The 24,357-nt window shown below is 43.6% G+C and overlaps 1 protein-coding gene across 1 annotated transcript; it reads right to left on the bottom strand.

The window, feature by feature from the left end:
• Positions 1–1,215: 1,215 nt before the first annotated feature.
• On the bottom strand, positions 1,216–22,344 carry CUNH3orf52 (chromosome unknown C3orf52 homolog). The gene is made up of 5 exons (XM_040980912.1): positions 22,207–22,344; positions 15,891–16,020; positions 7,236–7,363; positions 4,407–4,477; positions 1,216–1,441 (listed from the first exon to the last, which is right to left on the bottom strand). Exons 1-5 carry the CDS (start codon positions 22,342–22,344, stop codon positions 1,216–1,218), a joined length of 693 nt encoding a protein of 230 aa, XP_040836846.1.
• Positions 22,345–24,357: the final 2,013 nt, after the last annotated feature.

Consider the following 24,357-nt stretch of genomic DNA (forward strand, 5'->3'; position numbering starts at 1 on the left):
TAGAATATCCACCACAATGCATATGCTATGCAAATAGTTGATTGCACTGCTTAGGGAATTATGACAAGCAAAATTCCTCAGTGTGTGTTCATAACAAACACAATTTTCCCAAGTATTTTTCAACCATGTGTACTTGATACTGGACCGAAAGATGTAGAGAATCAACTTTACCCCTATTTTCTTGCCAGAGAATGGGCTTTGTACACATACACACATACACACCCTCATGAATCCTCGTCACAACCTGATACAATGCCCTGCTTCCAAAGCGAACAGGCACGAACCCCAGTGGAATCCTTGGAACCCCTGGACCTGCACTGGGAAGCACATGAGCTTTCCTCCTGTCTGGGGAAAAGACACAGGACTGTCTTCACGTATCCCAAGGGATACAAACCAAAAATGTTAAGGATATTTGTTCTCAGGGACCTGCATTTGGTGCAACCGGTAAGACCCTACTTGGGATGTCTACATCCCATACTGGAGTGCCTGGGTTCAAGTCCCAGATACACTCCCGATTCTAGCTTCCTGCAAATGCAGACCCCAGGAAGAGGTAGAAGATGGCTCCACAAATTATGTCCCAGCAATGCACATCAGAGAACAGGTCAACTCCCAAGCTCCTCGATGGCCTGATCCAGCATTGCTGATCCAGGTGTCTAGGGAGTGAACAAGTAGATGGCACAACTCTTCCTTTCACATGAAAAATATAAATACATTCTGTAGAATAATTTTTGTTCTCAGAAGCATTAAAATACTATCACCATATGGGAAAACAGTGGCCACCCAGTCATGAGGATACGAGTCACATCACCAAAACTCCAGTTCAAATGAACATGAGAAACCAGCCAAAGAATCCCCCTGGGCCCTCTTAGTGCCTCCCTGCCCTGACACATCCTTCCCTCCCATTAGAGATTGATTCCAAGCTCATCTCTGCTTTGCCTGCGACCTTTTCTAAGATCTCCTTCCTTCTTTCTGCTTGGTCTCTATCTGCCCTCACTTTCGAAACAGGTGGAAACTACAACCCTGAAAATGGGCCAAATACAGCCCATTCATGCCCCAGAAAGGGAACATGAGGTTACAGAAAAACCCCAAAGAAGACAGGCCTGGGAAAAAGTCTCCAGAGGAATAGAGACGTTTGAGCCACAACCTTGTGACCATGGGCACTGTCTCTAAGGCTCTTAGTTGATGCTCAACCATCTTGGATTTTCTGCAATCTGTTCAACTGTCCGTCCTTTCAACTCCAATTTTCTTGCTGTACTGCTTACCATAGAGCAAGAGGGATGTGAGATCGAGGCCCAGACTCTCACAACCAGGTACGTTTTGATCATGAAAATTCTGCATCAAAATGCCCAGCACCAACTCCTCACTCATCATATACTTCATGAAGTCATCGTCTTCGGGAACCCCAAATTGCAATTGATAAGTCACCGTAGCATTTTCACCACTGAAAGACAACCCAACAGAAATATCAAAACACATTAACCAAAATGCCTGGCAACCCAGAAATCCATGTGAAACAGCCACAGGTTCTCAGTTACTGCTGTCAGCACAATAGTTACTATCGTACAGTTATTGGGCTTGCAACCAGTACACAATGGTCTCCAGTATTCTGTCCAAGCAGAACGTTTTTCCAGGGACACATCCCCAAATGCTGAAATGGGCAGTTAACTGCCTTCCACACCTGGTCCCTAACCCATGGCAGTTCACAGAAAAGGGCCATCAAAGGGAAAGCCATCATGACCCAGCTACGCTCAAGGAATACCCAAGGGGTGATCGGCCCCAACACCAGCCTTCTGTCCCTTCCAACAAGCCAAGAAGTCTGCCCTTTTCTCTCCATGGAGTCCCTTCCCTGGGTTCTCAACACTGCTGCACAAGTGCATCTCAGAGCTATGGAGTTTAAACAGTTCTTTATTCAACCTATAACACCTTTAAGGTTGAGTCTAAAGCACCCTGCAACTCGCTGGATCCACAATTGAACTCACAGTGTCCACCCTGTGATCCCTGTAAATCACCCTCTCAGATTTGTCCTCAAAGTAAGGAAATTTCCTATTTCATGATCAGTTCCAGAGGCCCTTCAGACAGAAGAATGAAGCTCGGAGACTCTCAGGAATGTATGTTGCATAAAGGAGTTCACTTCCTTCAGAACATGCTCTTCCCATTTCCAAAATAAAAGTAATCATAGGTTTATCTTCAGTTAATTAATACCTTAAGCTGCTTGTTAAATGCTACCTTACAATTTTGGTTTTCTACAGTCATTCTATTATGTGAGTTCAAGGTGGCCCAGATTAAGAACCTGTAATAAAATAATTAACTGGAGGTATCACATTTGAGACTTGCACCCTAGGGAAGGTTTTACAGCAGCACCAGTTCCAAGTGTCAACCAAGTATCACTCTTGGTATGTTTAGGCAAAGAGCTCCCTCTTGTGTTTAGAAGTCACATAGGCAAAAGTTCTTACATTGGTGTGACTGAATTCATTTCATCATAAATTGTACTATACCAAATCCTATGGATCAAATAAATAATGCAGAATTGGATCCTGAAGAAAGTTACAGTTTCAAAGATGCCATCACATATGGCCTGAAAATTTTACTTTCAAATCCCAATTCAGCTACCCTCGTTTGCAGGTGTCATTACTTGTCCATGGGGATCTATCCTGCAATTACTGCTAATGATGGTTAGCATCTCCATAGGTAGTCATCTTGCATTCTCCCGGCCACCGGTCCACAACAGTGGCCATGTTGACCCTCAGAAGACCAGGTTGGAAGTTGGATCAGAATGTCAGAATATCAGGTGTGTAATGAGTTCAGTCAGGGGGCGGGGGGCACCCTAGTCTCAACTGCTCAAGTCCCTAGGTGAACTCACATGAGGTTGGATTCCAAGGGCATCAGAAGAAAGGTCAGGATGGCAATGAATCCTGTGGACTTTACCCTAGCTGTCCACCACTGGAGGGAAACCAACCAACAGTAAGCCAGAGAACACTTCCAGGCTGCTCCGGGGCCAGCACAATTCTGAGGTCCGTGTCCCTTATAGACACAGACGGGTAGTCGGGGATGTGGGGATGCAGTGGCTCCCAACTGTACATGGCACCTTCCTGGAACAATGGCTTTTGCTTGCATTTTCAGTATTTTAGAAACTCAGCCTAAACTTTTCAAAATGGACTAAACTCTACAAGCTTTTCCTAAACACAGATTTTTAGGCTTTTTACAAATTCTGCTCTACCCATTACATGAACCCTTCTCCAATAACCTAGGGCTGAACTTGGAGAGACCCCACAGGCTCTAGCGTTTCTCTCCAATCTCTGCTATAGTCTTTAAATTGCAAATCAGAGCAAAAGCACAGAGCAAAATGCCCTGGATCTGATCCTGCATTTCTCCCTCTCTTATGCTTTGCTAATTTTGCAATTTAAAATAAGTAACAGCAAAAGGTGACCATAAAATAACTTGCATCTTGAGTCGTTGGGAAGGCAGCCTGCCACTGTATGATTTCCAACATCAAGTCTATCTTGGTGCAGCGACCTAATGCCACCACCTGCTTTACACGTTTCTCCTTCCAGCTCTACTAACCCTGTAGTTAGGGAAATACAGCTGTGGGAGTGAAAACTCAAAATATAACACAGGCTTTGAGGGCCACCTTCCAGGGACATTTTAGGCAAAGTAGAGAATAAGGCTTTACGAGGTAAAACTTCTTTCATTCAATTCTAATCATCCTAATTGCATAAAATGATAATGAAATGATCCCTGTATCTATTGGTACCCATCCCAAGAGCATTAAAGAATAGGGAAGAAATTAAGCCACAAAAGAAAGCATGAATATATATGCATATAATACATACAATAACTATAGTACAGAAGAATTCACACCAAATTGTTGATGGTTGTTAACTTTTTGGAAGGAAGTGCAATTGGTTATTACTGATAATCAAAGTACCAAGAGAGAGGTAGAGGATAAACTTTTCATGTAATATACACCTTCATATTTATGATGCCAGGCAAAGAGTGGTGCTTCTGCATTATTTGCATTCCTCAAATGCAACAGCAGCACATTGAGAAAGAGTCAGCACACAGATTACATCGTGGACATCACAAAACCACCTGAGACTTTTTTCTACTTTTTCCTTAGCCTATTGAGCACCTCCTGACAAACAGGAATTGTTTCCTCCCCTTTGCTGACCCTGGTTGAGTCATATAATTAACCTGGGCTTCTTTGTTCTTGTTTGTAAAATAAGGAGATTTGAGTTAGCTGGTCTCCCAAAAGCCATATAGCACTAACACTGTGATTCTAGCATTGGCTTCCAGAATGCAGAAAGGTTTTAGGAAGTCCTTCCAGGTCCAAGGAGGCCAGGGCACTGGGGCTTGGAGGGTGCTCTTTTCTGAGACATAGTCCAAAATGTAACATCCCACTCTCTTACCTGAAATCTGCTACTTTAACTGAAGTAAAGTAACGATGCAGAGATGGTGAAGTACTATACAAATCTGTGAGCTGAAATAAACAGAAACAAAACCACACACATCAGTAACAGATCATACTGCATAGCACTTGGCAAAGCAAAACTGTTTTTAGGTTTCTAGGGCATCTTTTTACCTTCTCCAGAACATGTCTGTAATAAGAAAGAGCCATGTTTGAGACTAGAACAGCCCCAGACAAAAGGCCCAAGTAAGCAATTGCAAAAATGCAGAAGTTCTATTTTATCCATGAAAAATAAGACATGATGAAAAATGTTGATTTCTATGTTCTACCACTTAGGTTTTACAACTTCACAACCTTTTAGACAAATACGCCTCAACTGACAATAGATGTGGTCTCAACTGACTCATTACAAACTGCAGCCATGCATGCATTCTCTACACCTGATCCGACACCAAGTGTTACATCACAACCTAGCTTAAACATGCTCCATACACTTACATTAGTCTAACATAAAGCCTGTTTTATAATCAAGTGTTATTTATCTCATCAAATGCTATCTTGGCACTGAAAAGTGAAACAGTTGCACCAGTGTGCTTTCATGCCACCACAAAGTTGAAAATTCCCAGTTCAGCCGTTATAAATCAGGGGCTACCGGTATGAAGTTCAGCCCTTCGTTTTAGGAAACAAAACAAAGCTAAAGTTCCTTCTATACCTAGTTGACTTTTCCTCCCTTCCTCTCCTAGTGCTAACCAGCATCCTGAAACTGACTAGCATCTTCTCCTTGCAGTTTTATAAATTACAACTTCCTTATATAATCATAACAATGTATCATTTAATCTGATTTTTACTCAACCAAAAAGCATTCCATTCTAAGACTTGCTTTTTTCTCACATTTCACATTGACCCATACAAATGTGTCAATGAAGGTCATTCAGCCAAACCACTGCACACACCCCATAAATGACTGCATCAGCTCATCCAATTATCTCCACTACACCCTGTGATGAAGGGATTAGTCTCTGAACATCTCTTTGCATCTCTCCTTGTCCACGTAAGTTTCCCTTGGCTGTACACCAAGAACTGGAGCTTCTGGGCCCATGAGCAGGTGTGCCTCCATGTAATTAAATCTTGCATATTACTCTCCATTTTCCTCTCTTCCAAGAAAGAGAAGTGAGAAGAGAAGGGGATAAAGGGGAAAGAAAGGGAGGGAAAGGGTGATAATGAGGAAGGGAATGGAGAAGGAAGGAAATGGAGGGGTAGGAAGAGAAAGGGAGGGAAAGGAATGGGAGGAGAGGGGAGGGAACAGAAGAGCAAAGGGGAGCCAAACAGAACCAGAGTGGATGGATGGGAAGCGATGACTTGTCTACTCTAAGATTCTACTCATGAGTATGAGTAGGATCTATTCCCATGTTAGTCATAGTGTCCATAGTGGGCCCAGAGCCATTACGCACAGGCCTCATCTCCCCTCACCCACTGTCCCCCATACTGTGCTGGGAGGCTTGGTATAGACAGGAGCCCAGTGACGCAGCTGACAGAGGCAGTCCGACACTGTGATTCATTAGACTACAGCTTCCAAAGTGGCATGAGGTCTGGGTAGGTGATCTGGGAGGCCATCAGCAATTGCCAACCAAGCACAGGGCAAGGGGCTCCAGAAAAACAAAGTGCGGTGTTCAAATATTGCAATGTAGTGAAAATACACAATTGTGCTCTCCCAAATTCTCAACACCAAACTTGTAAAATCCCTATAATTTCCTAAGTAATCGGGGTACCAGCTATATCTTTTATTCTAAGATTTGGTCTTTATCTCCAGTTCCAACACAGAGCTGTTCCTAAATCCTTGGAATTTATTAGATTTACTTCCTGGTCACCAGGAAGACAAAGGGATGACACTAAGTTTTGATCCTTCAACACTGCTCCCATCCTCCAAGGAACAGTGAGGGCTGAAGGGTGAGGGACCATGCATCCCACCTCCCTGAGGAAAGCTCCATAAGAATCCCTGGAAGGTTTGGAAACTTTGATGGCTGCCTTAAGTGGTATGGATGCCTTTCCTTTACAGCTGTGCAACACACTGTGCACCTCAAAGACAGAACACACCACCCTGTTCTTTGGTTGTCATTCCTTTAGTTGCTTCTTACACTTGGACTCCGAGTCTACTCAAGGTACCAATTTTTTGAGGCTGGCACTTGGCAGGTTGTTTAGCATATGGCAGACCCTCAATGTACACTACATATGGAATTAAATAGAAGACTAGAATAAATACAAAAACACTTTCCTCCAGGAGGTATACAGCAAGAGGCCAGGGTTTTCCCTCTGATTTTGAACTTCAGAAAATACATAGAGAATATACTGCATCAGAGCAGGTGCTTACATCAATAAGAAAGACACTCAGCGTTACACATTGGAATGTCTGGATTTGATTCCCATCTCTGAATCTTAAGTCCTGCTTCCTGCCAATGAAGACCCAGTGAGGCAGAAGTGATGGTTTTCAGCGATGATATTCCCGCCACCCATATGGGAGAACTGGATTGCATTTGTAGTTCCTGGCTTTGGTCCCAACCATGGCAGACAATCTGGGAAGCAAACCAGTGGATGACAGCATTCTCTTTCTCTCCCCTACCTTCCCTGTTCCTTCCATCTCTCTATCTCTTAAACAAAAAAGCAATGGAAATGCTTTATAACAGTTAAAAAAAAAAAAGAGGTGGGAAGATATAGCATTAATTTCCTCAAAATCCCAGACAAGGAATTCCAGCTGTTTACTATGCCAGCTGTTCCCGCAGCACCCATGTTCTCATTTTAGGAACCCAGTAAATACTGAGTAAGACATAATTACCCTTCTAGTGAGCAGATCAGGCAATTGTTCTTCTGTCATGCACTCCTCTGGAATCTTCAGCATGATGAAGAAAGTTTTGTTTGATGATAGTACAAGATAGTCATTCTCATCTTCATCGATGTATGTTACTAAAGAGGATGGACAAGGTAGAAATAGAAATTAAACAACTGCATAATATTACAAACTTATTATCCCAGTGGCTGCCATAATTAAGTATACTGATGAGTCTTTATCAAGAATAAAGAATGAAGAGAGTAGGCAAGGACAAGTAGAAATGATTTCTCCACTCAGTAGAGCTGAATAAGACATAGATGCTTGCCTCCACCATGATAACAGTTTTGTTTGTTTTATGTCAAAAGAGCCTCAGCATGCAGCAAATTCAGCCTGGGGCGGGGGAGTTGAAGAGAACCCTTTGTAAGAAGTGAACCTGCAAACCTGCAGTTCAGTTCTGTACACAGGTGTTCAAGCAGGGACTAGCGAACAGTAGAGAGATCACATTGGTAATGGAGGATTGGCTTTGGGAGCGAGGGACTCCATGGGAATACCTCCCAGTTGTGTGTGCATATAGACTGCAGTGCGTGAGGAACCAACAACACTGACCACAAGCGAGTGGAGAACACGTGAGCGTGTGAGTCCACGTCTTGAAGTCTCTCCAGGAAAACGGGATAGGTGGGCAGACCCAGCTGGCACAGGGTCACATTGCACAGAGGCAGAAGGTGGACACACTTTGCTTGTGGCAAGGAAACCAAACTGCACTCAGGGCTCGAGGCTGTGCAGGAATGACATTCCTGGACAATGAGCTCTGTGACATTGCTCCGTTCTAATGACTGCTCACTAATTGGTTTTTAAGCAGTTAGAGCCAAGGGAAAACCACTCAGAAACAAGTGCCAGGAGCCACAGACCAGCACTGATTGCCAATTATGTTCCCCTGGCACCCAAGTTGGCACGCAGAGGACCACCTCTCTGACCCTGAGAAAGGAGTGGGTGGGAAGAACCAGATGCCCTATTGCTGTAGGCTTTTTTCTCAAACCCCACGCTTCAAACAACATCATCAACTTCTCTGGATTTTGAGAAGGCTATGGTAGAATAAACTCAACATTTACAAATAAAAGGGAGGTAGAAAGAAGAGCATGCTACTGATTCCTTGGGGAAATCTGGCAATGTGAGGCTGTAGAGTCAAGGTAATCTGGCAGCCTGGGATTTCTGCGCAAGCCTGGCTCCTGGCTAGAAGTCTGGGAATCTGGATTTGGGGGAAGGGTTCCCATCATGCCCTGACAAATGACTCACTATGCCCCAACTGTTTGTGAAAACAATGTGGTTGCCTATGTGACTAACCCCCAGTCAAAACCCTGGGCACTGAAATCTACAGTATGCTTACTAAGTAAACATTTCCCATGCGTTGTCACAACCTGTGGAGGAAGCAATTAAGAAAATCCTGTTCAACTCCCCTGGGAGAGGACTCTCTGAAGCTTGTTCCCTCTGGAATTCATTGTCATCAATATTTTTACTTAATACATCCATTTGTTGTAACAAATTATAATTGTCAGTCTGTAGTTTTGTACATAAGTGCTCTTAGCAAATCATTGACTCTAAGAGTGACCATGGAGAATCCAAACTCAGGAAATGATCCCTGAATCATAACTGGTTATGAATCATTACTTTGTTCTTTCTGATAATAAAAGTGATACCCTCATAGCAGAAAATTTGCAAAGTACTGGAAAGTATAACAAGGCAAATACCCATATAATTACTAATAATCCTTTAAGTGGTTTCCCCAATATTTTTATTCTATGCCCCACATATTTTATATTATAAATTTGAGATATTCTTTAATTTATATCTTGCTTTTTTCATTGTTGCTTACTGGTGTTGATTCTTTTTTGTTGCTAACATATCAAAAGTTTATGTGTTTGCTATTCCTTATAAAGCTTATTTTGGTGGTTTCATTCCATTCATTTAGTTTTATTTCTTTAAGTCTGGTATTATTGCTTTCAGCTTTCCACTCTTTTTTTTTTTAAGATTTATTATCATTTTTTTTTTATTGGAAAGTCAGATATACAGAGAGGAGAGACAGAGAGGAAGATCTTCCGTCCAATGATTCACTCCCCAAGCGACCGCAACGGCTGGAGCTGAGCCAATCCAAAGCCAGGAGCCTCTTCCGGGCCTCCCACGCAGGTGCAGGGTCCCAAAGCTTTGGGCCATCCTCGACTGCTTTTCCCAGGCCACAGGCAGGGAGCTGGATGGGAAGCGGGGCTGCTGGGATAGAACCGGCGCCCATATGGGATCCCGGGCATGCAAGGCGAGGACCTTAACCACTTGTGCCATAGCGCTGGGCCCCAGCTTTCCACTCTTACAAATAATGCTGCAATGGGTGCATATGAGCTCTATACATACCACACAAATTTTCACAGTACACAAAGTTCAAAGAGTTTCCAATAATATTTTAACTTGCACCACTCAAATAATGAATCTGTGCTGGCTGAACAGTTGTTTGTAAAATAATAACAGTTTTTACAGGTGTACCCACTCAGGAAAGTTTTAATGAGCATTAGGGGTAGACACTGGCCACAGCGGTTAAGCTGCCACCTGCATTAGCCACATCTCATATCAAGAGTGCCTGAATTCAGGCTTGCCTCTGCTCTTCCCAACTCCTGCTAATAAGCACTCCAGGGTCGGGGTCAGGGGACATCAGGTGACAACTCAAGTACTGACACTTTTTGGGAAGTTTGGATTAGACTTGCAGCCCTGGGTTCACATTTCAAGCCATTTAAAGAATGAACCAGCAGATAGGGATTCTCTCTGTCGTCTCCCTCTGTGTCACTCTGCCTTTAAAATGATATATAAAACAAGTAATTTTGAAAAATTAAACTAGAGATTTGACCTGAGTAATACTGTTCATATAGAGAAAATAGGTTAAAGAAATCACAGAAACTGGAACAGAGTATATTGGAGGATCATGAGTAAAGATCTTCACCTGTAATATACAAAATGAAGCTGGAGAGGAAAACTTGCAATGCCAAGTATCTTGGCAGCTGTTGTCAGAGTGCATGGCTCGAGTGTAAGCAACTCAGAACCTGATCCAGCTCCCTGCTAACACCTGGATTCCCTCCACAAGATGGGAGACCCACATGGAACTCCTGTGCAGTGGCTTCAGTCTGGCCCAGCCCTGGATATTGAACATATGTGGGCTGGGAATCAGCAGACGAAAAATTCCCTTCTCTGTGTCACTCTAAAAATAAACATAGTCAAACATAGTTCGAACCGCAGCCCAGCAATCACTATTAGCCTTATGACTTTGGGCAAGTCACATAAATCCCTGGAGCTTTTTCCTCAACTGCTCCATGTCAGATGACTCAATATGAGGGCTTGGTGTGATGACTCAATGGTCCAATCCCCCGCCACAAACATCAGCATCCCATAATGATGCCAGTTCATGTTTCAGCTGCTCCACTTCTTATAAAACTCCCTGCCTGGAAGCAGTGGAGGATGGCACAAAGCCTTGGGATCCTGCACCCACATAGGAGATCCAGGAGAAGCTCCTAGCTCCTGGTTTTGGATTAGCTCAGCTACAGCTGTTGTGGCATTTCAGGGGGTAAGCCCTGATGGAAAATCTTTCTTTCCTCTCTGCAAATCTGCCATTGCAATAAAACAAAAAGAAATCATAAGAAGGAAGGGAGGAAGAAAAAGAGGGAGAGAAGGAAGGAAGGAAGGAAGGAAGGAAGGAAGGAAGGAAGGAAGGAAGGAAGGAAGGAAGGAAGGAAAACTCAATACGAATAAAGCAACCAGCATGGTATCTCTCCATGTGGTTCTCATTGTTTTTTATAACACTTAGAATCTTGTCAAACCAAAAGAGTTTCATTAACAAAAAGTTATACAGGGTCTCTCCCCTCCAAAGCTTAGAAGATTTTATGAAGAAAGGAGAACATTTAAGGATGTTTAGTTGTGTCTACAAATTATTCAAAAGGAAAATAATTTTGAAACATACAGAAATCTGTTTTCTACTCTTCATGCCAGTAGGTTTCTAATTCTTTGAAGGAGAAACTACATCATTATCTATTTCCTAGGTTTCTGGGACAAAAGTAATCTTTCACATCCAACAGGATTCCCTGGTTTCTGCCCATAAAACTGATCATTTAAAAATGTCAGAAACACAGGCTCAGCATAATAGCATAGCAGTTGAAGTAAACCTCCCCTTGAATGTGCCAGGATCCCATATGGGTGCCAGTTCTACTCCCAGTGGCCCGGCTTCCCATCTAGCTCCCTGCTTGTGGTCTGGAAAAGCAGTCAAGGACGGCCCAAAGCTTTGGGACCCTGCACTCACATGGGAGACCTGGAAGAAGCTCCTGGCTCCTGGCTTCGGACTGACTCAGCTCCAGCTGTTGCAGCCACTTGAGTAGTAAATCATAGGACAGAAGATCTTCCTCTCTGTCTGCCTTCCTTTCTCTGTATATCTGCATTTCCAATAAAAATAAATAAATAATGTCAGAAATAACTGTGGAGTTCTGGCCCCTTCTCCATACTGCAAATGCAGGTCCCATTCAATGCCTGATCCTGAGTCATAACCCTGAACTTGCCATCACTTCAAAAGCATGACAAAGAAAGAATTGAAGATCTCATCTCAGATACAAGCAATAAAGCATGCAACCCAATAATAAAACTAGTGTCAAATTGGTCTGCTTTAATCATCTCCCCAGGCTCTCAAATTCCATGTCAGTCACCAGAGCTCCCTACAGGACATTCTGCACTACCCACAGTTCCCAGCCCATCTAGTTGTCCTATTCGTTCTGGGACGCAATCATAGCACCAGGCTGTGTCCATAACAGCTGCACAGTTACCGCCACATCTGCATCAAGGCCTCTGGCTGAGGAACACCGAGCCCTGCTCCAGGAGATGAAGAGGTGTGCAGCAGGAAAAGCAGGTGCAAAAGCAAATATAGTCCTGAAGGAACCTTGGCCTCTCAAGGAACCCAGATGGCTTATAGGCCCAGCCCTTGAGTCCGGACATGTTTCTTCTCTTTGATAGCAGCATTTCCTACCCAATACCTTAAAGTTTTTACAAACATCTGATTTATATCAGCAGGTTTGGCAATTCGGCTGGAGCCACTGCTGAACATCGGAGATGCTCAGAGCTCCCCTTGGTGAAGCTGGGACTATCAGACAGCAGTCCCTGTTCCACCTCCTTGTATACTAAAGGCACTGCCCTAATGATTCAGCAAAATTATCCGAACGTAATATTAAAATCCAAAAGACTATTAAACATATGTTAAAATATTTTAAAGTGTAAGAAAAAAATTAGAAGAAAGTATAACAAAATAGTAACAACTTACAATGCTCTCATGAGCATCTGAACATGTATAATTTTTGAATTTAAAGTCTTTTAAGTAATTACTAACTTTTCAGATTACCCTGTAGGTCTAACCCAGTAAATGCCAAGTAAAATAAATGTATTCTCTTGGGCCAGCATTGTGATACTCCAGATTAAGCCACTGCCTACAAATGCCAGCATCCCACATATGTGAGTGCCAGTTTCAGTCCTAGCTGCTCCATTTTCAATCAGCTCCCTGATAATGTACCTGAGACAGCTGCATAAGCTGGGACCTTGCCGCCTGCTTTGGAAACCTGGATGGAGTTCCAGCCTCCTGGCTTTGGCCTGGCCAACCCCTCTGCCTTTGTGGCTGTGGCCATTTGAAGAATGAAGCCAACCCATGGAAGATCTATGTGTGACAGTATGTGTATATATGTCCCCTTTCTCTCAAATCTTTTAAAATAGATAAATAGACTACCAGGATTTTAAAAGAAAGCATGAAAAACCTCTCTCTGAAGTATATTAACACATGTTAAAGCACAAATTTATAATCCAACTCAAAGCGAAGAAGTTGGTACAGTGGCATAGAGGGTTATCCATACAGAGGAGTAAGGAATGCACTTGTTTTAGTCTCAACTGCTCCAATTCTACATTCTGCTAACAGGTCTAGAAAAAGCAGCCAAAAAGGACCACGTACTTTGGCCCTGGAATCAATATGGGAGTTATGGGTTCCAACTGGCCTAGCCCTAGACACTGTGGTCATGGGGGAAGTGGACTAGTGAATGGAAGATGTCTCTTTTTCTCTATCTCTGCTTTTCAAACAAATAAATAAATCTTAAAAAAAATTCAAGGGACCAGTACAGTGGAGGACCAGTACGCTAATCCCCCATCTGTGATTCCGGCATCCCATATGGCTGCTAGTTTGAGTCCCAGCTGCTTCACTTTTAATCCAGTTCCCTGCTAATGGTCTGGGAAAACAGTGGAAGACAGCACCAGTCCTAGGTTTCCTGCACCCTCATGGGAGACCCAAAAGAAGCTCCTGAATCACAGTTTTGTTGCCAAGAATTCAATACAAAAGACATGGCAACTTCAAGTCTTGTCTCTCATGAAAGAAAAATTTTTGTTGAACAATTTAAGCATGCAAACCAAGATTTATTAAAGATATTAAAGAGGAAATCTCCTGTGTGGCATCAGGAAGGGAGCTCCAAAAAAGGAAAGACTCAGGAAAACAGTAAAAGTGATGCCTTTTAAATTTAAGTGAGCAGAACAATGGGTAACAATGAACAAGAGAACAAGAACAAAGCCATTTGGAAGGCCACAATTGTAATCCTGCCTAGCTCACTCTTGATAAAACAAAAAGCCTTTGAAACTGGTAACTTCTTTCCATTCTCATGATAAACTAAAAATTCAGAAAGGTGGGAAGGCACTTTTACCTAGCTAAAGGTATCTTCTGGTAATAAACAAGCCTTTTGTGCACTTCTAAAGAGATGCCCCTTTTTCTCATTCCAACAGAGAAGTGACCCTGACTACCTTTGTGACCCTGTCACAACTTCAGATTGGCTCAACTTCTCCACTGTAGCCATCTGGGGACCAGCCAATGGAATACTTCTCTCTGTCTCACCTCTTCTCCACAAATCTGCCTTCCAAATAAAAATAAATAAAACTTCAAAAATAGTCAAAGTGAAGTTTGTGCAAGTTCTAAAAACGTGTGCCCTGCTTGTTATCCTTTAATCTTTCAGGTCCCTGACTGCTGCAGGGAAATGGAATTTCTTCTTTGTGAATTGAAGGGATTGGATGACGCAGAATGGAAAATAGATCTCTGGTCTTTGTGTCTCGGAATCCTGAATACTAAACCACCTGTTGCATCATCCTTTGTGGGAATTCCAGATCCCAACAAGCAAGTCAGTTGCGATTTTGTGATAGAACCAGCTGGTTGCAAATCACAGCTTCAGTTTCAACATCCACTGTGTGGGAGTCGTTGTGAAGAGGAAATATAAGGGCTGATACCAAAACTCTTGTCATCAATATTATGGAAAATATATGATAGCTTTCAGTTTCCTCTTTACCTGTAAAACCAAAGTGTAGCCTTCACGAATCACCCATCCAACCTAAGCGGTGCCCTTGATAACTAATGAGACAGGGTGTCTGCCCAAGAATGTTCCAGACTTGAGGTTAGCAATATCCTCCCAGTTCCCCTGTTCTTCTAGAGACTATGAAAAATTGAGATTGGGGCAGGGGTGTGGTGTGGGTAAGGACCAAGGGAAAGGGGAACCAGAAGCAAATAGTAAATGTAGTTTTTAAGAAGAATTCCTAAGAAATACTCAAGTGCTCCCAACTCAACCCACATCCTCCTGGAGGCCCATCACCTTCAGGACACAATCTCAGCTCAGTGCCTCCTGTCATTAACCCACATGCAAATAAAAGCAATTCTCTTCTTTCCTATTTTGAAAGTGAAATCATTACCCACTGGAGGAAGCTCTATCTCAATGAGTACACCATTAAAAAGTCAGTAATCGCAGTAAGCATAATAAAAATGGAAACTATCCAAAAGGATTTAAAATGACACGGAATATTATAAAATGCCTTCATAAAAACATGACACAAAGAATTTCTAACCACCAAACAAAAAGATCTCAGTATAACACTAAAATCTTGAAGACAGGCTACATGACCACAGAAAAATCTGACATTCTGATCTCAAGTTATTTTTAAAATGTGAGAAAAGGACTAAATAAAATGCAATTAAATATCAGTTAATTAATTGTAGGTAACTAAACATATATTGCCTTTAAACACAAAGCAAATGATAAAATTATATAAATATTCAAAGTACATAGTGAGTACCATGTAAACTTGGTTATATACAAATATTTAAGCTACTTTTAACTGAAGTTAGAATGACAGCCTAAAAGTACATGGTTTTATAAAGGTTTTTCTGAAACTCATTGTTTTATTATTATAATAATGTATTAGATGAAGTACAAAAATTATTTTTTTTGCCAAGTTATAAGGAAAAAACCTTCAAACAAGCAGATATCCAAGATGTAATAAAGTACAGTGATTACATTAAAATTTAAGACACATCTTCAAGATCAAAAGAACAGAGTTTGAGGTAAAACACTGATCTCCATACTTCTGGGGCTTATAAAATCAACAAACAACAAACAAAATGCCATAAATAAAACAAGAATCACGTGTCTCTCCTACTCATAGAACATATTCCAAGCCACTTTTAAATCTGTGTTGTAGTTAGTGAAACAACCATGAGTATATCTTCCATTTCAGTGTAAGTCAGAAGCTTTAAACAAGTTCTTAAAATGGACCACCTCGGTCACATTGCCATCATCTTACCTCCAACAAGACATAAGCTGAGGATGATCACTACAGCGAGCCCCAGGAAAACGGAGGTGATGACCATCCACAGTTTACACTTTCCCACCACAGTCCTGTTGCAGGAGCTCCAGGGGTTTTCCTTCTTAGCCTGAAGAGCAAAGGAAGAAAGTGAGGCACTCCTTGGGTTACAACAATCCCCCTAGGGGCCAATCAATGCTACAAGAATGACAACAGCAGGAACCAGACCTCAAGGGCTAAACCCTGCCGGATGGACGTTACACAAAGCTACACCAGGGGCAAGGTGGAGAGCCTCACTAGCTTAGCAAGAAAATGTTTTGGGGCCTGGGAAGGTTAGATGGGAATTTACAGACTGGATTTTGGAAGGCATTGAAAGCCCATGAAATAGCATCCACGGTGTCTTAGCCATAACAGAACTGGCCAGCACAGGAGTCTGATGGGGGTGTCACAATCAAGTAGTGAAAGGTTGGGACATGTTGGAGAGAGGTTTAATATCTACCAGAGCATGTATTTATATTTATAAAAATAAATAAAAACTCTTAAAAAAAAACTTATTCTGGGGTGCACCACTATCCCTTGGAATGTTTGGGGGACACAAGAGCTAAATTAAAACTTAAGAAGAAAAGGAAGTGTAGTTTGGAATGGACAAACAGAGAAATCAGCCATGAGGCCAGTGCTGTGGCCCCACATTCCATGTTTTAAAAAGCAGGGCCGGGGTTTAGGAAAGAAATGCAGGGACAGGCAAAAGGGAGTAGAAAAGAAGTTGCAATTAGTGTTGTGATGCACTCTGGGATCAGAGTAAGCAATCGCAACCACAATGGTTTGTGGAGCACTTCATACACGTCAGGACTAATTCTGCTTCCCACTCTTAAAGCCCATTGGCCTCACTGCAAGAAACGTCCGAGCCTGTCAGGTTGCCTTGGGAGAACCCCTCTCTCAGAGCCACACCTGCTGTACCACTAGGTCATTTTTGTGCAGAGACGATGGACTGTGACAGAAAATGATGAGACACAACAGGTGGAATTCTAATCCAAACTAAAACACTTAAAGGCAGGTATCATTAAGTAAGCTAGTAAAATTTGCTGGTCCCCATGTCCTGAACTTTGAAAACAAAGATGCCCCTCTAATTGTGGTGAAACCCATCATAAACTGAAAACGTCATAAGTCCACAATTCATTTATTCTACCAAACTTACTGAACATTCCATGTGAGCTACACAGCACGCTATAGACTACTGGGTCTTTCCTCAGTGACAGTCGGTGGTTGAGCAGGAGCTGAAGCTTGGTGCTGCTTCTGCTGCTGCCCCGCATTACAAGGGGTTATCAGGAAAAGGTCAGCATTCAAGTGACAGGAGAAAGAACTGTTAGAGTTTTATCACACAGTAGGGAGACTATGGATAATCATAACATGCACACATACATACATTTTAAAGTTATACAGATTCCAAACAATCATAAAGGATAAATAATTAAGTATATCTTTGCCCTAGTGTCAGCCTTATACAATTTTTATTCCTGTAGTAAAACATAATATGCAGCCATATAAATATGTGCACAATCATGTATACATTAAAAATCTGAAATAAACAAAAACTCAAAGTACACATTTTGAACCTTTGTAACTTTCATACTATCATCATAAAGTCAAAGAGGTGTATCTGAAACTATCACGTTGGAAACCACCATGTTTAGTTTATCAACACTAAGTCTGACTTACGGAGCTGCTATAAAAACTACAGATAACATCCATGAAGCATCTGCTCAATCCAGGAAACGAATTTCACTTCCCACGTGACACACAGCTGTACACCTGTCCAGAAAGCACTTGAGGAGGTTGGTTTCTGATTCCAATCATTGTTTACTTTCTATCTCATTCTTAGTTTGGTGGTGGCCAGCAGGAAAGAAAACCATGTGTGTACATTAAGAATATATTTCAAGGCCCGGTGCAGTAGCCTAGTGGCTAAAGTCCTCGCCTTTAATGTGCTGGGATCCCATACAGGTACCGGTTCATAGCCCTGGTGCTCCACTTGCCTTCCAGTTCCCTGCTTGTGGACTGGGAAAGCAGTAGAGGATGGTCTAAAGCCTTTGAACCCTACATCCACATGGGAGACCCAGAAGAAACTCCTGGCTTTGGATCAGCCCATCTCCAGCCATTATGGCCACTTTGGGAACCAACAGACAGAAGATATTTTTCTCTCTATCTCTTTCTCTCTGTATATCTACTTTTCCAATAAAAATAAACAATAACTCTTAAAAAAAACTGGCTCTGGTTATTGCAGCCATCTGGGAGTAAACCAGTAGATGGAAAACCTCTCTCTGTGTTTTTCCTTTCTCTCTGTAAAATCTGCCACTCAAATAAAAATAAATGAATCTTTAAAAACAGACACAAAGTAATACATTTCATACTTTCCCAGCGGTCTCAAGCCTGGCTGCACAACAGTATCACCTGCAATAGATTTTGACAGTAGGCCCACCTGCACCTTAAGGAGTCAAGTTTTCAGGGAGATGGCCACAGGCCCTGGCAGGTCATTTTAAACCTCCCAAAGTGAGTCAACTGCTTTACCAGATTGAGACATCTGGTGCAAACTCTCCCACCCTCCAAGAGCCTGATCCAATGTCCCAGTTCTCTCCTTCCCCACCCAGTGCAGGAGCTGTCCTCACAGCTGCGGCCACTGACTGCCCTGTCTGGTTTCTTGTTCAAATGCAAACAAAGAATGGCTTTATCTTCCTGGGTAAGTTGAAACCACACAGAGAAAAGGTTCCTAAACTTCCCCATTCTTATATTCCACACTTGTTCCTCCTAACTTACAGGCCCTGAGTGCATGGACTCTTGGACCCAGCCCATTGGATGGGAGCAGTGAAGGCCCAGAGATACCTAGAAAGAGAATCATCTAGAGTGTTTCTGGGTCCAGAGGTAAGACCACCTCTCACCCCCAGGCAAGGCTGCAGAGCTGCTCCTAAGCCACGAGAGTCAGGGGCTCCATTAAGCACATGGGAAACTACAGGCTGGCACAAGGGATCTTGGGCTTCTGGGGATAGAAACGACTGTCCCCTCTTCAAGAGCTTCTGCTATTAAAATTAGCCTGTGCTGATTTCAGTTCAAATATAAGGGATAGTCAGGTCCACAAAACACTAAAGAGAATTATCTGGAGTCTCTAATCAGCCACTGGATGAACTTCTTCAGCCACTTGCATCTTCTGCTGTCCCTCGGGGATCATAAATTAGGACTCTCATGTTTGAAAGATTACTAGTTAGTCTTAGGAATTCCTAGGAGAATTGCAGCTCACACTGACACAGTCTTTATGTATAGAAAATGCCTCTTCTTGGTCCAGCCCAAAACGGCCCAGCATGTGCAGCCCAGCATGTGTCTCTGAGCTGTCCATAGGCCTAAGAAGACCACTGAGTACTATCCCTTACAGATTCATCTTTCTAACCTTTAAGTCAGTATAACGTAGGCTACCCCACTCTCAGCTGAACAGCAGCTTACAATGCTAATCAGCTGCCTGCATGCTAGAAGCAAATGAGGAGTGAGTGTTCGTTTAGATGTGTCACAAGAAGAGTCCCAGGTCAAAGAAGCTCTGATACTGGGTGCATGCTGAGTCTCCCCTCAAAACTGGGTCACAAAGTCTCACTGCCTCCTTCACCAGTTTCCTAAGCAGTACCATTGGCAGTTCTCCCAGAGTGCCTGCTCAGGGTGTCTGCAAGCTGCCCTTCCATTCCAGGTTTGCATGACATAACTCAAGGCATCTCCTGGCTTTCAGCCAAACACTACCCTGGACCCTCTGTCTCTTCAGGGACAGGTCTAAACACAGGATACAGGTCCATCCTGTGACCATTGCAGACTATCCATGTCTCAGATCCAAGAAGCTTGGATCATTTAGAAGCAGATGTGATGTAAGTCAGGGGAATTTTTCTCAGCAAACAGGAAAATTTAGACGTTATATTCTTTTGTGCAGTATTTAATCACTTGTTGTTTGATCCAAACAAAAGAGCCAGTTTATTTATGTACTGAACAAATAATATGTAGCAGTGGAGCTAACTCTTTAGGTAGTTCATTCCCACAAGCTTTGCATGTCTCAAAATTATCAAGTTAGTGGTTTATTATTATTCTAATGATGCTGCCTTCACTTTAAATGTCTCTGAGATTTCTATTTGAAACCTGAGTCAAAGCCAAAAAAGAAAACAATCTCACCTGATTAATATAACTTCTTTTCCACTTCTGACCCTATGTTTAGCATGATGGCAAGCAGAGTAGGGCTCAATGGTTTGTATCTCTTTCCCTCACACCTGAAACCTAGATCAGCAATGGAAAAAGCTTCTTTCCACTGCCTTCTTATACCCTCACAGCCCAGCTCTGCCAAGTCAGGGGACACCCACAGTATCAGATGTCTTATAGTAACAGTATGGGATGTCTTCTTATAGTAACCCCTCAACATCCACCCACCCCCATTCAGATCCAATCTCTTCAATGCTATTCTTCCTCAACTGCTGCTTCACCTAAATTATAAGTTCCATAACTCATAAAAATTAGCAATATCTAATCTAAGCAACTATGCTAAATGAAGATAAATCATAAATCACTATATTTCAATGATAGATTAAATCAACACAAACATCATAGAGGTGGGAAATCTAAAAAACATGATTTTTTGAGTTCAAATTTCAGCAGCACCATTGAGGGTACTGAACAGAGTCTCATGTTTTTACTCAGTTGCATCCGGGAGATCACAATACTAACATGAAATGTCTATATAACATGTAGTGAATGAAAAAAAAAAATGGAACTAAGCAATTTTTAAAAACAGTGCATAGGTTAAGAAACCCTAAAATACAGAACAAAGCACAGACACTGGACTTCCTGAGTCTAAATGCACTTTAACTTGGTCTTCAAAATTAAAAATAATGACCACCTGCTGGAGTGATAGGTCGTCTCCTTTTAAAAGATATCCTGTTCAGGTATTTCTAGAATGCCTGCCTATGCTTCCGTACCCCTCTATGTTTACTCTATCCTGTTGTTCACCTGCGTTTTCCAACTTAGTGACCTACAAAGCTACCTCAACAAGGAAATCCGGGCTGTCTGTGCATACTGAGTCACATGGAAGTCATCAGAACGTGAAGTAGCAATTTCTACAGGGCAGGTGCTAATCAACTGGAAAATACTGACACCTTGCATGGCTCTCCTGCTTACCCTTCAACCGTTTTACACAAGCACCCCTAGTCGTCACAGACTCCCAGTTTGGGCACATTACGTTCCCACCGTTTGACCCTGGTACACATCCTGTAATGGCAATGCTGCCTGAAGAACTGCGCTAGACTCGGTCACAAAATGTGGAAACTTGGAGTGTCCAGGGTTTGTCTAATGCGGGACAAGACTTTCCAATTCTCGAATCTTAAACCTCCATAAGGGTGCACGCAGCGAGGCTACGGTTATAGACACCACCCGGCCATCAGACCTTCTGCAAGCAGGTGTCACGCCTCTGGGAAGTTTATATCCCATTCAAAGACAAGGCCCCAAAGTGCTCTCCAGGGTACCAATAAAAGCAGGCTACCCAGCCATTCACACACAGCCCTACTTGGAACTTGTAAATTTCCTGTTCCTTCACTGGCCGAATGGGGGGAGGGGGAGGAGTGGGGCCTAGAACTATCAGGTTCTATATATAGATGCGAGGATATGTGTATCCAGTCAACCTCAAGCCATTCGTAGGGGTTAATCACAGCAGGAACGGCCTGGAATTCAGTCTCTGATGTTTTACAAGCATTGGACTGAGTGAATACTGCTCCCACCACTGCTAGAGTTGAATCAGAAAACAGCTCAGTCGAAACAGGAGTGACTTCCTGAGGAATTCGGGGGGGAAGTAGAAAAAGAACTGAGCTAGGGTAGAGTACTGTGGGGGAAGAATTCTAAAAATATTTGCCCACAGCCCTAGGCTGTGGCCTCCGACTCTTGCTACTTTTATCGCCTGTCTTCCTAAATAATCCAAAGGCCTGCCTGGGAGAAGACAGAAAATGTGGGGGGGGGAGGACAGGAGGAGGGTGGAGACAGAGGCTGCGGACGGTGGTGAGGGCTGGAGGAAGGGGAAGGGAGGAGTGATGTGCGAGGGAGGAGGGTTGCGAAGAGGCAGATTCCTAAAGAAAGAAGAGGTCTCATTCTATCACCTTCGTTTTCCCTGTCTGAAAAGCTACAGGAAACCCGACGCAGCCACACCTCCCGTTGGGCAGCCGAAGCGCGCCCGGGCCGAGGCAGGCGAGCCCTGGGTCCGGCGCTGCCCTGAGATCGCCCGGGGAGAACCCCAGCTTCCCGGCCGCGGACACCTCACCTGCGCAGGGCGAGCCTGCTCCCCCGAAGCGGGGACGACCCTGACCGCTCCATTGAGAGGCGTCTGCTCGTCTGGCTGCGCCTCGAGCGCTGAGAGCTCCAGCTCATCCGCGGGCGATGGAGACGCGGCCGCTTCCATGGACCGGCAGAAGAGGGCTGAGCGGCTCTGCCGCAGGCAGCGCCCACACACCTAAGGGTGCAAAGTCCAAGGTTGCCTCCCCGGATCGCACTCCACCCATTGGGCGAGGCGCGTTGTAGACTTGGGGCTGTGGGAGGGGAGGGGCGGAGTGGGGGAAGGCAGGGGAGCGGAGAGCGCTGGCCCCGACAGGCACCCCTCGCCCCTGCAGGCTCCAGCGGCTGCGACCGTACCTGGCCGTGGGCCTCCGAGCCAAAGAGGGCAGTTTTTCTGGTTTGTTCAGGGCGCTCCCTGGTATGCCCTTCCCAGCTCTGCGAAGGCAACCCAGCTCATCTTGGGGCCTGTGGTGAAGACGTTCCAGCGGAAAGGCGGCCTGATACCCCCTAGAGCTGTCAGTTGCCGTGACTTGCCCCAGTCCTTGTTGCGTAGCGAAATGCCTTCACTGAGTCAACAAGTAACTAAAGCTTCCACTGCCTGCCAGGCATGGCACCCGGTTCTGAGCGTGTGCAAGTGTGCAAATTAATTCTCTCTCTCTCTCTCTCTCTCTCTCTCTCTCTTTCAAACACACACACGTCCAGAGTCAGACAGAGGGACAGTACTGAGTGGTGATGGGGGGAGGGGGACATGCAGAAACAGACCCTAGAACGAGACTATTGACCATTCAGAGGGCACCTAACCAAAAGACTTCAGGCACCATCCTTGCTGTGCCAAAGTGCCCTGATCCGGAAATTTGGCATAGTTTAAGATTAGCTTAATGTGTTGCCAGGATTGAAAGCTGGGGCAAGTAAAACACTCAGAAATACACTAACACACAGCCAGCATGGATAAGACTTGGCTGTTATTGTTTGCCTTTGAGGGGATGGATCAGAAACACCTCCTCACCTAAGCAAAAAATGCGCTTCGCGAGCACACATTGCATGTCTGGTGTAGTGAGCCTGAAATTGTGTTGGTCCAGTCTCAGCTCTCGAGCGTTTGTCCGGAACAGTCTTGATCTCTCTTTCTCTCGCTCTCTGTCTCTCTCACACACACACACAGACACACACACACACGTTTGAGAAGGCAGGAAGTGTACAAATAAGTTCCATTCCAAAGACTTGTGTTGACAAGCAGGGACCTTTCAGCCGGCTGCTCAGACGCTGACTTCTGCTCTTTTACAGGCAGAACTCGCAGTAACCAGCCGTCGTTTGCAGCTGGGGTTTCGAAGAGGCTTTTAAATAAAGACTCACCCATTAATTAATCATCCATAAGAAACTGATTCTTGTAATCAGCTGAGATTGGCAATGTCTCTTTTATCACTGTTACTGCTACTGCTCATAAGTAATGAGAAATCCAGTCCTCACTGTACCTTTATTAGGGCCTAGGGACACATGCTGACATTTATTCCTATGTGAAGATGTTGGACACTCTTTTCATCACCCAAGCATCATAGTGATACCTTTGTTACATGTTCGTTAGCTTCATGTGGATGAAGGCTCATTACCTTTTTAAATTTTCTTCCCATGGTGGACTGTACTCAAGGGAATACATTATAGAAATGTAGCAGAATACTATGTTCATAGTTGGAAATGGAGAGAAGTTCTCATGCATGCAGTACAAGCATGGACTCACAACGAAATGACTGAGAATCTCCCACATTGTTGGGAGACACCTCAGTGGCAGCATGATGGATTTGTGAAATTTCTTGAAAGACACCCATTGTAAGACTGGAGGGGAGGGCAGGGGGGAGAGGAAGGCACTTGGGAAGGTGGCGAGGAGACCCCAGTGCCTATTAAACTGTATCATAAAACAATAAAACAAACAAACAAAAAACCTAGGTACTTCATTGCAGAAGGTTGGAATTCTAATCAGAGATCAAATGTACCAAACCAGGAAACTTTTGGTAGCAAAGGAGAGCAACATGAATGATCTTACTGGCATAACACGTGTAAATAAGACTATTCCAGGCAAGCCAGAAGATAAGATCAATCAGGCCATTATTGTTGTGTCTCTCAGAGTATTATTTGCTGTTTCAATCCA

This window comes from Ochotona curzoniae, unplaced genomic scaffold, assembly GCF_017591425.1.
Source record: "Ochotona curzoniae isolate NIBS_2020 unplaced genomic scaffold, NIBS_Ocur_1.0 contig_3498, whole genome shotgun sequence".
Lineage (NCBI taxonomy): Eukaryota > Metazoa > Chordata > Mammalia > Lagomorpha > Ochotonidae > Ochotona > Ochotona curzoniae.